The sequence below is a fragment of the Zerene cesonia genome, chromosome 22 (assembly GCF_012273895.1).
Source record: "Zerene cesonia ecotype Mississippi chromosome 22, Zerene_cesonia_1.1, whole genome shotgun sequence".
Classification (NCBI taxonomy): Eukaryota; Metazoa; Arthropoda; class Insecta; order Lepidoptera; family Pieridae; genus Zerene; species Zerene cesonia.
Genome location: NC_052123.1, coordinates 4,282,102 through 4,298,859, shown reverse-complemented (window position 1 = coordinate 4,298,859; position 16,758 = coordinate 4,282,102). Strand labels below are relative to the sequence as shown.

The 16,758-nt window shown below is 35.6% G+C and overlaps 1 protein-coding gene across 1 annotated transcript in view; it reads right to left on the bottom strand.

Annotated features, from left to right (window-relative positions):
- Positions 1 to 16,758, bottom strand: part of LOC119835962 — a 41,957-nt gene that overhangs the window by 4,725 nt on the left and 20,474 nt on the right. Inside the window, exons 3-6 of the mRNA XM_038361095.1 lie at positions 2,785 to 3,958; positions 1,124 to 1,301; positions 633 to 846; positions 4 to 142 (exon numbers count right to left, since the gene is read on the bottom strand). Of these exons, the coding sequence (XP_038217023.1) occupies positions 4 to 142; positions 633 to 846; positions 1,124 to 1,301; positions 2,785 to 3,958 (1,705 nt within the window). The remainder of the gene's footprint in view (positions 1 to 3; positions 143 to 632; positions 847 to 1,123; positions 1,302 to 2,784; positions 3,959 to 16,758) is intronic.

Below are 16,758 nucleotides of genomic sequence, written 5' to 3'. Positions count from 1 at the left end.
GGCTGAAGATGGAGCTGTTCCTGGGGCTGCTGCCGTTGGTCGTGGAGTCGCTGTCCAGGATGAACGTCCTCCGCTTGTCAATTGTGTCCTTGTCCGGTTTGGTCGCGTGTTTGCGCGTGTGCTTCTTGTCTGGTTGGTTCACCTAAAACATCGTCAATGTATAAGATATATTTCTTAATAGTATCATCATAAATTGAATCAATAAAGAGTTTAAAATCAATTACAAAGACTACAAAAACAAAGAATATGCAGAAATGGTCGAAAAACATGCCATAGTCTAAAAAAATACCAAGCATTTGGGCTATCTGAATATCTAATTTATACTAATATTATAAAGGTGAAGAGTTTGTTTATTTGTTTGAACGCACTAATCTCAAGAACTACTGGTCCGATTTGAAAAATTCTTTCAGTGTTAGATAGCCCATTTATTGAGGAAGGCTATGGGCTATATATGTACCACAGGCGAAGCCGCGGCAGACACCTAGTATGAAATAATCGCGATCAACTCTTATTTTTTTGGTGAATATATAAAGAATTTTATGTCTTACATTCGCTCCTTAAGAGACATTACTATTATTCATATTTCCAGAAAAAAATAGGATATAATACAATCCTTATGTAATCTTAATTACCTTAAAGTTGGCCACGTACTCCCGCCCCAGAACCACGTCGTTGCTCATTGCCCGTCTCCTGACATCCAGGATGTCCGAATGGGTTGATGTTATCATCGGATCTATGGGCAGCGTGGGCTGATCGTCCTCCGTACCCTCGGAGGAGTAGTCAAGGGTCAGATCAGCTATGTTGGTGGTGTGGAACGACTGCGACCGGTGGACTGGCGATGATTGGCTGGAATGTGGAGTTCAATTTATTTAACCTGTAATTTTTAGTTTTATAGGATTGAAATGCTTTATGAAGTTTTTTTTTTTAAGAATAGAAATAGAAAAAGATTTGATCACGAAGCGGGATTCGAACCCGAGTCGTTTTGTCAAACCGTAGCAACGCCTCGCCTCTCGGCCATCCTTGATCCCACCTCAGCAATCGCCAACCCACACCAGAATATTATAAATGCAACAGGTGTATTTTCTATAAAACTTCGCACATTTCTAGTTTTTTTTAATCTTACCTAGGCGAACTAAGGTCGTCCTTGTTACACTCCTGCCGTTTCGCCATCTGCTGTCTCTTTCTACCCTCCTGCGCCGCCTTCATGGGGTCGTATGAAGCCCTCTTCTTCCAATTGGAGAACTCTATTTCTTTCGTCGCGAGAGCTGATGATGAACGGTGTTGGTTCGGTTTCTTTTGACCTAGAAAACAAATTGTTACTAATGCATGATTTGTAGGCAGTACATTTTTTACGATTTCTATTTTATATCAATACTAGCTGCACGAAGTCATTTATCTTGATTGAAATAATATAAAGTATCCTATCTTTTAATTTGGATCAAACTGCACATGGTGTGCAAATTCAATTAAAATCGGTTGAGTAGTTTAGGAGCCCATCGTGGACTAACAACGTGACACGTAATTTATATGTATATATTAAGATAAGATTTTTTCTTAATTTTTTTTTCGACTCTTAAAAATATGAAATTATTTTCTTAAGCACAAAATTTAATCAAGCAATAATTTCTATATATTTACGACGGCTAAAAAAAAAACAATCCGTGCCTTTGATGATATAGACTAACCGATCGATGGGTCATTATTAAATGAAAATTGTTACAATAATAATATATATACCTAAATATACCAAGCCATTTCCGTCCCTATCACCGTGCAATAAGAGTACATATCCGGTACTAAACTTTCCCATTTAATATCAGCATCATAAATAAGTAAAGAGCTATTTACACACAGTTTAATAACCGTTAAGTGTAAACTCAACATTAACCAAGAACCATAAACAATCGATTTATCCAAAGAAGCATTGTTTTCGCAATCAATGTCTTTGATTGTTTCGAAGCAATGTAAGTTCTTTTGTCTTTTAATACGTACATTGATAAAGATTTTAAATTATTAGGAAATGCTAATCGTATGTTTTATCAGTGTATATTTACATGACCTTGGATTACAGTAGCGTATGTTTATTACTAGAATTGATATGGTACGATTTATTTACTAAAATATGTGATGGGCTACTATTATATAATATATACAACTACATTTGTAAGAGTAGAAAGAAAGGGGTTGTTTTTTATAATGTTTTGTGTAAATAAAATGAAAAATAAAGTGAACTGGGGTATGGGGCAGATGATAAACATCAACAAACAGTTTTCACTGATTGATTTGCTTTACGGACAAGTAGGTGATCATGATTTTTTTTGTGCGTCTACACCGGGAATTGAACCCAGGACCCCTCGGTTCTACGCTCACGCGTTAACCACTTTACCAAGGAGATGGTCAGCTAAAATGAAAACTATATTTTAATTGGGCTAATAATGATAATAGTCGGTAAATTATTAGTATTAAAGGTGATTAAAATAAACATAAATACAGTTTAAAAAACTAAAAAATACGCTTTTATAATACAATCAACTACTATTTAGTTTGCGATACAGAGTATGCAAGGATTTTTTTTATATCCTGGCGATCCTAAGCCGGATAATAAGATAAATATGAAATAATTATATATTGTTATTGTATTGTCACCGAACCTTGATAAGCATACAAATTTTGAATTAAATCCTGCCCATTTAAAGTGGGACGAAATCGAGTCTGAAGGAATCGCCTACATACAAAGATACAAACTACCAACATTAACTGTATCAATTAGAAATTTATCTTCACCTTTATCTAGCTTCTGAGGTTCCCGTGTAGATGATCTAGATTTGGAGAGTCTCGTCAAAACGGCTTGCCGCGTCGGTTCAGCCGCTCTCCTGCTCTGATGATTGGTCGGTTTAGCCCGCTCCTCTCTCCCCATTGGCGGTTCCGACATCCGCGTGTTGACAACTCGCTCCTTATTGGTGACTCGCACGGAGTTCCTGACCAATCCCGGCCCGAACTTCCTCTGCATCTCTGGCGTGTTGGGACATCGTGGCGAATTGGCGGGTGCTATCGATTTGAAATCCGGCGAATCGATTCTGCCTCTGTTGATCTGCCGCTTGTACCTCAAATCCTGCGATTTATCGAACGACCCGTTGTCCGATTCGTCCGAATAATCTTTATACTCTTCTGACTGTCCGCTGGATCTTCTCGACACCAATCTCGGGTCGATGATGTTATTGTTTTTGTTGACCGTATTAAAAGAGCTGGACCGCCTGATGGATAGGCCAAAAGCGGCGTTATTGTAAGCCGGTTTAGCTTTACTATCGCTCGAAACCCTCTGATGCTTCTTCTCGCCCTGACAACGAGTTTGATCGATCCTAAACTCCTTGGTATCCAAGGCGTTGTTTTTCAATACCGTCTTGAGACACACGGCTTGGTTTGCGTTGTTGTTATCGTTGACAAACTCTGTGTTTCTGCCGCCGAAAGATCTGTGTCGTGTGTGCGTTTTTCTGTGCGGTGATAGAATAGTGTCCACTTCGTATTGCGGACGATTCGACAGTGTTTTGTCATCTGAACTGTTGCTCAATAAGCCTCTGTCCGAGCTGGGACTGTTCATGTTGGAATCTCGGCGGGCTTCTGCGTCGAGAGACCGGGACGCTGAATTGAGTAGGATTCTAGAATTCTCTGGAACTTTCGAGGACCCGGTGATGACGTAGTGGCCTGGGCTGCGTAGGGGGCTGCTATCGCCGCCATTGTCTCTTCTTCGTAAGCGGTAATTGAGAGAGTTTGATCTGCTGAGCTGTGAGAGCGGAAGGCGGGATACTATTGTCTTCTCACTGATGAGACTGGTGGTAAGTTGTGAAGGAATGGTGGACGCATTGCTGTTCCTAGCTGAATGTAGCTTCGCTTGTAGATTCGTGATGGCATTTTGCGTCTTCAGAAGGTAGGACTCCGTGTCTTGTGGTGGAATGAGATCCTGGAACAAGGAAATAATTATTAATAACATACACTCAGTCATATTATCTCATATAGTTAGTAACATTTAATTTCGCATTGTATCTATAATAGTTGAATAATAGAGATTAATTTAATGAAATGACATCACACCAAATTATAATGGTTTGTTAAATTATACCAAAAAGATAAGAAATAATAAAAAAAGGTACTCGTATATTTAAGCGTTTAAGACAAAAAATATTCAATAATTATTTCTTTATTTATCAGCACTTCTCATCTATATATTAACTAAACGTGTAAATCATATACCATTATGTATACTATTATAACAACAATATTCAGAAACAGTACAATCATTTAGTACAATCATTTCCGCAAATCATTCTAAGAAACCACTTTCACACGCATGTCTCGAATCGAATGCAGTACCAATGTCGCTATCAATGCATTCAGATGTCTGATACGACCAAGGTCAGTCGGTTCCTTTGAATTTGATAAGGAATATCATATATTAAAAGCAAAATAAATAATCATACCATATGATTATTTATTTTGACAGCATTTTTTTTTTATTTGTTGTTATCACGATAATGGGGTAGTTTATTAAAATTTATTTAATCTCGGCGATCCTAATCAGGATAATAAGATAAACTCATTAGTTTATTGTATAGTTACCGATCCTTGATAAGTGTACAAAAATTGTATTAAATCTGTCCGTTTAAAATTGTCCAATATTGAGTCTAAAGGAGTCGATTAACTAGCTGTTGCCTGCAGCTTCGCTTGCGTGATCACACTAAATTTTCATGGTACAAACTCTAATCCTCTATTTTATCCTTAAACCTTATCAAAAAAATCCTTATTTAGCGTATGCCGACATCCTAGTGGCATTCTGCATGACAAATTTCAGCCCGATCGGTCCAGTAATTTGGACTGGGCGTTGATTGATCAGTCACTTTTGCGTTTTATGTTTTTAAGCCTATCCTACTAATTTTATAAATGCGAAAGTTTGTAAGGATGTGTGTGTTTGTTACTCTTTCACGCAAAAACTACAGAATCGATTGCAATGAAATTTGGTACGTAGACAGCTGGACCACTGGAATAACATATAGGCAACTTTTTATCCCAATATTCCTACGGGATATGGACTCACGCGGGTGAGACCGCGGGTCGCAGCTAGTGTTTTTGATATTATTATAAGAGATAGTATTTTCGTATGCTATGATAACTGGTTCACCACAACAATCTAAACTAACTTCCTAGTCCAGCGTTTCATGTGTAATGTAAATTCATATTTCGTAATAAAAACCCAATTGCTGACGATCACGCGCCGTCTTAGATAAAAACAATTATGCAATTTCAGGTCAAAACCGGTTATTTGAAAGAAACACCGCTTTGATACAAGACGCTCGCCCCGTCTTTGCTCCGCTATATTATAAGGGCGTGCGTCCATTAATTACGTAACTTAATTTTTTTTTAGATATTTCAACTACGTGATATTTGCAGAGAATCCATTAGTTCCCGAGATAAGCGGGTTCAAACAAACAGACTCCTCAGTTTTATGTCATTAGCATCTATAAGAATAGATTTTATCTGTACTAAAATATCTATGGAACTGTGTATCTTCATAACAGAAACAGAAACTTCATTAAAAAAAACACTTCTCATACTATGTATTCGAGTTCACATTCAGTACAGTTCATTTTGTATGTAATATGTATTGTGAACCTTCTTCGCTTATGAGAAAGTCGGTTAAAAAGCGTCTATAAGTAAAAAAATACAAGTCTGAATCGCCGAGACCAGTTTGTAGAATTCAGATATCTATTCAGGGCATACGACCACAAAAAGCACAATTACAAAATAATGCCTTAGACGTGGTTGACTTGTGGCTAACTAAGGTTAGGTGAAAGCAAAATCTATCTAGACGTCCTAAATCTACTTTATAAGGTTCCAGTGTTGTGTCTAAACATCTAGCACTTTCACTGGACAATTGTTAGATTTCTGGACTTGACTAGAGAGCTAATTGCAACAATCTTAAGAGACTTATGTTTGTAGAAATTCGATGTTCGATTCCATATTCAATAGGCGTTAAAACAACAAATAATAAAATAATAAAATAAATAACAGTTTCTGAGTAAACCCGACGGTACAAAATATAACAAACAAATCTCTATATACAAGCAGAATTTCATATAAATCCGTTCTAGCGTGATCGTATCTATACTAATATTATAAAGCTGAAGAGTTTGTTTGTTTGTTTGAACGCACTAATCTCGGAAACTACTGGTCCAATAAGAAAAATTATTTCAGTATGAGTTCGCCCATTTATCGAGGAAGGCTATAGGCTATATATGTACCACGGGCGAAGCCGGGACGGACCGCTAGTAACAAATATACCTATAAAATTTTGCCTTCAAATAACAAAAAAAAAAACACAAACAAAATAATACTTCAAACTAACCGACCGAGTCTATGTAGTCAGTGAATTACAAGATTCACATAATATAATAATAATAATAGTTTAAAAAAACACGCTTTTATCATATTTTGCAAATTGAAAAATGGAATAATTTTATCAAATTAGTGTATTGTCATCGGTCCTCAAGAAATCTACAAAGTTTGAACGAAATCTAGCCGTTTAAAGTGGGTCAAAATCGCGCCCAAAGCAGTCGGTTACAAACAAACAAACATACAAACATACAGGTGAAGCTAATAAAAAGCGTGTAAAAATTAAATTCCATTTACATAACCCATCATACAAAAACGCGAAAGGCCCAACGCTGCCGTGCTATTTTTAATCATTACCCTTTTCGGTGAGGACAAATCGAGTCAAGTTCATACGTATAAGGCGCTTGAATCAGACCTGACTCATTGTTTACGAATGCCATCATGCAGCCTCCGTTTACTTAACGCATGTTAAACTATTATTTATTCTTTATCATCATCAGAGATGGATATGATCAGACTATATATACTAATAGCAGCGCCCCGCGGTTTCACCCGCGTAAGTCCGTATCCCGTAAGAATATCGGGATAAAAAGTTGCCTATATGTTATTCCAGTTGTCCAGCTGTCTACGTACAAAATTTCATTGCAGACGGTTCAGTAGTTTTTGCGTAAAAGTCAGCAACAAGCAACAAAAAATATTAAATTTGGTACGTAGACATCTGGACAACTGGAATAATATATAGCCATATAGGCAACTTTTTATCCTGACATTCTTACGGGATACGGACTTACGCGGGTGAAACCGCGGAGAGCAGCTGGTATTGTATAAGCCAATTTCTTAAATACGAACTTCAAGGAAGGTTCTGGACGGTGTAGTACCATATGTAGATATTGGATATCGAAATTAATGCCGTAACCCGATATTGTTTTTAAAAGCGGATATTATATGCAACCCATTGGCCTGCATTGGGCCATTTTTTTTTTTATGTCATAGCGGGCAGCTGAGCTTGTGGTTCGCCTGATGGTAAGCGATCACCACCGCCCATAAACATTCGCAAAGGTAGTACCTCTGTGAATGCGCTGCCCGCTTTTATGGGGTAAGGGAAAAGGAAAGGATTAACGACTGGAAAGAAGGAATGGACTAGGACGGGTGAGGAAAAGGAAACGGGCCTCCGGCTCCCCCACTCACCGTACGAAACACAGTGGCATGCCACTATTTCACGCCGGTTTTCTGTGAGGGTGTGGTACTTCCCCGGTGCGAGCTGGCCCAATTCGTGCCGAAGCATGCTCGACTCCCACAATAAAATATGCACTACGCTGGCCAAGTGCACATTGGCAGATGGCCCACGTGTACCTAAAGTTTTTCTGAATTATTGACTTTCCGCAAAACAACCGTATGTAAATGTAATATGTATGCATGTCCTAGGCCATGGGATATATCCAAACTGTATCTGTACCTAATTTCTTCCGAATCGGCGGCGTGGTTCTCGAGTTAAGCGCGTTCATGCAAACAAACTCTTCAGCTTTATATATTAGTACATACTAATAAATACATATTTACCTCGTTTTTCACAGCATAGCTGTATATATCGTAGGTTGTATTTAGTTGAATATAATATTAGTATTTAAAAAATATTTATTTTTTTCATAAGAATCGAGAGACTTCTAGAAAGTTCTGTTTAAAGCGTACCTAAAGCAATCATTATCATACTCTGCCTAGAGCGTATTTGCCATTTCAATTCATAATCTACACGCGCATCAAATTCTAATCAAACTGGTTTTAATGCTTTTTCGTGAAAGTGCAACACACACATATACAAACATTCACATATGTAACTCATTAAGGCATCATATTCTATTCACACACACACACATATCACACATACACACACATGTATCAGTTTGTGACCAAGGTCCTCCTAAACGGCTGGACCGATTTTTGTGATTTTTTTTATATTCAATTGTGTGTCATGGCAGAGCAAGATTGTATCAATATCTACTTATCATCATAATTATAAATGCGACAGTAACTCTATCAGTCCATCCTAACACCTAAACCGCTACACCGATTAGTATGAAATTTGGTACAGAGATAGATTATAGGCTATTTAGTCCAGGTACCACGCGAGAGATGCCGCGGGTTATAGCTACTAATGTTATATAAATGCGAAAGTTTGTGAGGTTGGTTGGGTATATGTACGTGTGTTTTTGTAACTCTTTCACGCAACAACTACTGAACCGATTGCAATGAAATTTGGTACGTACATAGCTGGAAAACTGGAATAACGCATAGGCACTTAGGCGGGTGAAACCGCGGGGCGCAGCTAGTATGTCCATAAAGCATAAAACCACGAATCGTGGACCGATATAGAACTATTATTTTATGGCAATCATAAAGTTTAAGCAGCAATGACTAGACTATAAAAACTATAAAAAGTGTTTACGTGCTGTTAAATTAATTATCAGGTTATAAATTATTTTATTTAAACTATTCATAGAGTTTATCTAAACGCATTTATGGTATTCTGAGCTCATTAATAAACAGACATAATCACATGTTGCGTTTGTGATCTTGTAATTGTTTTATAACGAATTATATATATGCCTTCCAAATTGTGAGAACTAGACTAAATGTAAATGGGACCACATTGGAAGCACCAGCTATCACATAAGCAAAGGATCATCAAAATCTGTTCATCCGGTAAAAAGTTATGAGACACCACCAAACACAAACAAAAACAGTCTTATTGAAAAACTGCTCATTATATTTACTGACCGACCTCCTTGGCACAGTAGTTAACATATGAGTGTAGAACCGAGGCGTTCTTAGTTCGATTCCCGCTGGGGACTCACAAAAGAAACGCCTCGCTCTGTCAGGACACAGAAGGCTGATCACCTACTTGTCCATAAAGAAAATCGATCAGAGAAACAAATCATCTAACCCAAACTCCACTAGCGTCCACGACCCCTCAATATACTTTTTTGAAGTCGTTTAAATAGCAATCACGTTACAAAAAAACACATGAAACCCATAATGACGTCACCGCCTCACCCCACAAACAGCGCACCCTCCAAAATCAGACACCGTGCCGTGAGGTTACAGGTGCGAATGGTATAAGGAATAAGATAAAGCGAAGCCGAACACATCCTGCCGCCATAAAGCGTATGGGAAATCCTTTGTATAGTATAAAGGATCGCTTAGTAAGAAAGATATAGTAATAGTTGTATGTAGTTGATCGCTTAATAGAATGCTTGGAGAAAATCTATACTAATATTATGAAGCTAAAGATTTTGTTTGTATGTTATAACGCACTAATCTCAGAAACTACTGGTCCGATTTGAAAAATTCTTTCAGTGTAAGATAGCCTATTTGTTGGGGAAGGCTATAGGCTATATATTTACCACGTGTGGTTCGGACCGCTAGTTAGGTTATAATTAGTCACGAATAATCCTTAAGATTATAAGACATAAATTCCATGTATGAATGTCTTTCTTTTACGTCGCAACAGATCTGTTTATGATATGCTTTTTGTGTCTGGAGATAGTTAGGTTAGAGTGCTATAGGATATTTTTCGTGGTCAAACATTTTATTTTCCAAATTTTTTTTAACCGACTTAAAAAAATTTAACGATATTCTTTATTCGACAAAACTTTTTCTTGTGTTTGTTACCTCAGAACCTTCAAATGAGTAAACTGATTTTGATGATTTTTTTTTATTTGAAAGCGAGTTATCCGAGTGGACCCATTTACATTAGGCCTAGTTCCGACAATTAGAAGGCGATTTTTATCTAGTAAAAAATAATTATTTACGAATTCTCAAATTGACATGTCATGCCCCCATTACTTAGTTGGTTGGATAACTTAGAATATTATGCAAAGAGATAAGTAGCTTGTCAACATTATTACATGTATATTATTATAATGTATTATGCATTAAATTCAATTATATTTAAATTTATGTATAAGCAGATTCGTGTGACTCAATCTATTACATTTAGTTGAACCAAAGACATTGACGTAATTACATAATTACATAGTTTATTGCGCCTTTTTCATTACTTTTTTTTAATAACTGTAAAACTTGATATATTAACCTGCCCTCTCAGCTATTAAATCGTATCGAACGAAACCACATCTACGAGTATTTTTGGACTGTCAAACTGACGTTTCACGCATATAGATATGTTGTGTCTTATATGAAACGCACTTGAAATAAAACTTACATAAAACATGTATGTTTGTATGTTAATTCATTAACTATATCCTTTCCTGTAATAAAATTTATAAATATTTGTATTATAAAAACAATCGTTTCTACACATCGTGTTCGCCATTCACCTTGCCACGAAATATTCGAATTTCTCAGTGTTAATGCACCATCTTCTATGGTTTCTCCATTTGAATGATTTAATGTTCAATAATTGTATAGAAACATAAATTAATCCATCAAACACTACAAACCGCAAAACCACATCTGCTGCACACCTGTCCTGCTCACACTATTGCTATCTCTGTCTATATCAAGTTTCCCGCCATATGCAGCTCATTGCCTCAATTGTTATTACATGATAAAACTAATAAAGCTATTACATATCGGACACACACACACACACTGAATTATTAAATAAGAATTTGTATTAATTACATACTACTTAATTTAAAGTGATTATACAATACAGCTTGCATAATATACGCAGTAAATGTGTGTTAATAATAACTCCATAGAAAGAATCCTTCGCCCGAATGTATAAAAAAATAACATTCCAAATTCAAATATTAAAAAAAATTGCCGCGCTACGATAATAATTCGCTACCGCGTCCCGCCAAAGACCATAGACTCACGTCACGGTTCGTCGGCACGACAGGTGTACACGCACTACTAGCCACTTGCCAGTCTTTTGTCTTTGGTTAACTACTAGTGCATTGTTATACATACCCTCTTTTAAAAATAGAAGAAACACAAATTGAATGGCGGGCATTAAATTTCACTTTTGTTTAAAAGTAAATGTGTAATACCTACTATTTTTTATTGCCAGATGATTGATTAATTATTTAATAATTTTTTATTGCCAGATTGTTATAAGGGGCGTATGACTTATTAATTACATAGTTTATGTTTTGTATCATAATAAAGCATTATTTATAAACAGAGGTGAAAACTTTAATAGAATTTAAAAAGATAAACAATTATTACCTACTAGCAGTCCGCCCCGGCGTCACCCATGGTACATATATAGCCTATAGCCTACCTCAAGAAATGGGCTATCGAACACTTTACACCTTTATATCAACACTAGCTGCGCCCCGCGGTTTCACTCGTGTAAGTCCGTATCCCGTAGGAATATGGGGATAAAAAGTTGCCTACCTATATGTTATTCCAGTTGTCCAGCTAAGCTGTCTACGTACCACATTTCATTGCAATCGGTTCAGTAGTTTTTGCGTGAAAGAGCAACAAACACACACGCATCCTTACAAACTTTCGCATTTATAATATAAGTAGGATAGGATGATTCATTGTTTACGTCTCAAACCATCTGACCTATGTCCATTTGAATTCCAGTCGCATATAATTATGCAGATTAATATGGCTCTTATAGATGCACAATAAAGTTGTTTTTCGTATATTTAATGGTTATCTGGAGCCACGAAAGCGTGGCTTATACTGCGCTTTCGAAAATTAATGTCTATTTGTAAAATCATGCAACTCGTGTGCTTATACCGATTCTACCGATTGTTTTATGTGCGGTACGATATTCGGTATATTTATAGTATGGAGGTGAATCTGGATACATTTTCTTCCTAAACAGTATTGTATTCTAAGTAATAGATATAAATTGATATGCGAAATCCCGTGTCCCCTTGTGGGGTATAGAGCATCTGTTTCACTGATCGATTTTCTTTATAGACATATAGGTGATCTGCCTTCCGTTTCCTGCCAGACCGAGCCTTTTTTTCTCGAACCCAGTATCCCGCGGCTCTACGCTCATGCTTTAACCACTGCACCAAGGAAGCGGTCATAAATTATTATGTGAAGACTTATTTAATTACGGTACGGCTAAAATAAAATAATCATAGACAAAAAATAACTAGACTAATTATAATAAACAAATAAAACAATAAATCATAAAAATTACTTTTCCCAAACAAAATTTCCATAAATAAAAAATCACACGGAGTCAACATCCATACAAGCTTTCTCTTCATTAAAAATTTGGTATGAGCTGACTTCGGTGATAGGATACTTTTTATCCCGATTAAATGCTCCCTTGGGATAAAACAGGAATCTTGATATTCGAGTAGAGCCGGAACAAGCGTCTAATATATAAATAAATTAATAATCTCTAGCTGTTCTCTTTAGGTCACTAGAAAATAAAAACGGTATAAAAACAACAAAAAAAAAACAGTATTTAAAAAGCTATCAACTCCCACATCCATTGTTCTAACACGATCACCGTAAATGCTGTAAAAAAACCATCCCACGGCCTTGAACTACGATATCTTATAGCTTAATATGAGATCAACAGTTTTGGTAATGGAGAAACATGGCCAAATAATAATTATAGTTTAAAAAAACTAAAAAAACACGCTTTTATTTCAAATTGAACTAAAAACTAGAAAACAATTTTTGATGGCAAACAGTTTAATGTAACTATAGTTGCAGATAAAACAATCGATCATAATGAATCACCTCAAAACAAAATTATAATAAAATTTAAGTTATTAACACAATGATTCAATTCAGAGTAAAAAGCGTGGGGTGCTTAATATTTTTAAATAAATATTACGATCATCATTGGTAACTATCTATAAGAGGATAGGATAGTTATGAACTACGGTAAAATGCACTTTATTCTTTAATGAATATTCTCCGATACACAACCTTAAAAAAGATTTAATAGATCTGTAAGGATTTTTATAATCTTTTATTCATTCGATTTTGTTTGGATTAGCACGATAAGGCTAATATTTTCGTACAACGAAAAACCGTTTTAAAACCGGTTTCATTTCAACATACTGCAGGCTCGATCCTTTCTGATCAATACGTGAACGTTGGATGGGCTCCAAGATTTTCAGTACTGACTTAAATAATGTCCATGTATTAGTGCCAATTTTAAACAAAATAATCCATTAAGTTTGTCAACTATATAATATGAAATATCATTATTACGGTTTTTTATGTCATAGTCGGCAATGGAGCTGGTGGGTCGCCTGATGGTAAGCGCTACCAGGGTCGATCGCAGACCTTACGCCTCTTCAAATGGATTGCCGACTGCTAATTGGAAAGGGATTAGGAAAGGATTGAAGAGAGGAATAAAGGAAAGGACTGGAAAGGATTAGGAAAAAGCTATGGATACTTGCTTTTGCCCGCGGTGTCTCACGCGTTAAATTCTGAGCAGTTTAATAGATAAACCTTTCTCTTGAATCATTTCATCTATTAGAAAAATCCGTTGAGTCGTTTTAAAGATCTAACCATAAATACATACAGACACGGGAAGCGATTTTGCTTTATTCAATGTAGTGATTGCGAACTACATTAATCCAGATAGAGTAGACACGTATTAAATTAAATAAGACTGAATGGCTTTTACTTCACCTTTTTAGTATATGTCACTTCCCAACAAAGAAAGAATGGCCTCTATTAAAACAATAACTTGACAGTTACATCTTGTTCCATTTGACACTAATTAAATCAATTCTTTTTCTTTCTCTTTCGCTTTCTAGTTGTTTCATATAAGGCGGGAAAAACAAAAATGTGACAAATTTAAAGTTTAAATATGGAATTACAAGTGCCTACGTCCGAATCGGTACAGAATAAATGCTTAAGGATGACCACAGTATAAACAATGTAATAGAATACACGTGCAAATTCTAATAAAAAGTCACTACACACGCAATTTGATACATGATATAAATAACTTCAATTTTTTTTCTTCATAGCTTTCTATTTTCAGCCAGGCTTTCTATGAAATTCACAGACTACATTTATCTCTGCTGCAATTTAAATATGGCAATTTTTCATTCTATTTCTGTAGACATATTGTATTTTCAGGGTTATTCACTCCCTTGCGTACAAACTTCGTACATCGTGCGAATGTTAGTTATTTAAGTAGGGAAAAAACATTAGCAAATGTCGCCCCACACTCGTGACATTGCGTATTCGTACGAATGTGAGTAATCGGTATTATGTAAATTTATACGAATACTATATAAATAAACATTACTTAGGACTTGGTTTGTGAGGGAATGTATTCCAAACAAGCTAATAAAAGACAAAACGACAATATAAATTAACACTCATTACACACACAACACAATTACTCCTTTTGCTGCATTATATATTTACCGCGATCGTTTATTCGAAGCACATCTGTACCCTTTCGTTAGTTTGATAAGTAGTCAGATAATATGTACAATGGATCTGTAAACTTCACGAACAAGAATTCCGAGACCGCGTTGCCATTTGAATATTAATGTTATCTGTATGCAGCCATCTAGCGCTACGCTTTAAAAATTCTGTATTTCAGATGTACACATAATTCTTTCAAAATGTAAGAAGAAAAAAAAGATTAATGAATTTAATTAAACGTGTAACGTAGAATGCATTTCAAAAATGGAATTGCTTGACTGGCCAGTATAGTTGAACTAAACGTTCCAACTTCCAGCGATCAACAAAAAAAAAAACAAAACCACCATTGGCGCCAAATGTCAAATTAGCAACAGAATATAAATATCTAAGTTGCCAGTGACTAAAATATCCGTCACATTGTCATTCAATTTGAATAGGCACTATGCAAATGAGTTCTTAGCGTGTTGCATCGCTGATGTAACTATGTGAGTCGTGAAGTAATCAAACGGAATTCGTTTCGCGCCGTGCAAATCGTGACGCCATTTTGTCCTAGCGACAAAGGGTAGAATGGCGAATGGCGCCTGTGCTGTATGCATATATCACGAAGTGCTGAGGTTAAAAATATCCTGTTTCTGTTATTAAAGTTAAATTGGAAATCGATTTGAGAGGCGATGAACTTTGATTACCTAGTTGACATCAAACTACAATTAAATACAGGGGAATTATACTAGGAATCTTGCGATTAACTGGAAACAATGCAATGACTGTAAATAGTTTCTAATAAGGCTTAATGAGTTAGTACAAAAAACTTGACAAGGAATACTACTTTTTTTTGCAATTTTAAATATCATTTGCTTTTGTTTCCTTCTTATGACAGGTGATGTAAATAAGACCTTCATAATTCGTTTCACTTAAATGTGGCCAGTACGATTAAGTCTTAACTAGGTAGTGCATATAATAACGAGTTAAATGTACAAAAACGGGTTAAATGTGAATATTAAAATACAATAACCAAAGTAATTCACACCAAAACTATGTTAACAATTTTTTTTTTTATATATTTATAACATACGGACGTCCGCCACTGCTTTAATAAAATTACCATATAAAAAAAACTCGTTTAGCCTTAAGTCAATGATTTATATAACAGAATGTCAATGGTTAAATGATTCGAAATTTAAATGTTTTTGCCAAAAAGAATGTCTACCTCCGCAGTCTGGCGAGACAAATACGGGATGTAGGTCACGCGTATATAAAATTAATCTGGGAAGCCTCCGTCGCTCCATTTTGCACTACCCTTTTAAGTTTAGCACAGAATTTAGATAGAATATTAAAAATAAATGCAGTAGAAAAACTAAAATCACGTTTTAATGAGAGAATCAATTTAACTGTCTTAATTTCAATATTTACAATACAGAGTATTTGTAACGGAATTATTTAATCCTACCCTGATCACGATAATAATATAATTTCATGAAATATAAGGTGTACAAAGCTTCAGTTCAAATTTATTGTTTAAAGTGAGCAAGCAAAATCGTATAGTATAAAACGAAGTCGCTTTGTCTGTCCCTATATCCCTATGTACGCTTAAATCTTTAAAACTACGAAACTTATTTTGAAGGGGTTTTTTTCAATAGATAAAGTGATTCAAGAGGAAGGTTTATATATAACATCTATTAAACTACTCTAAATTTAACGCGTGCGAATCCGCGGGCAAAAGCTAGTAATTAATAATTAAAATAAACTAAGCACACAACACGTTTTACGTTGCAGTATCCAAACGTTAATTACGTTTGGATACTGCAACGTAAAACAGTCATTTATCCTTGAACTCAATTAAAATTTCCGAACTCATAACCATTATACATTCCAACTTTGAAACTCGAACGTTTATAATCTGTATTGTTCAAAAACAGTCACAAGGCCTGAGTGAATTAATTAATCAAATCAAATCAAAAACTCTTTATTGTGCACCTTTACAAGAAGAGTAAAAACAGGATATAGATAACAACATAATATTAACATGAA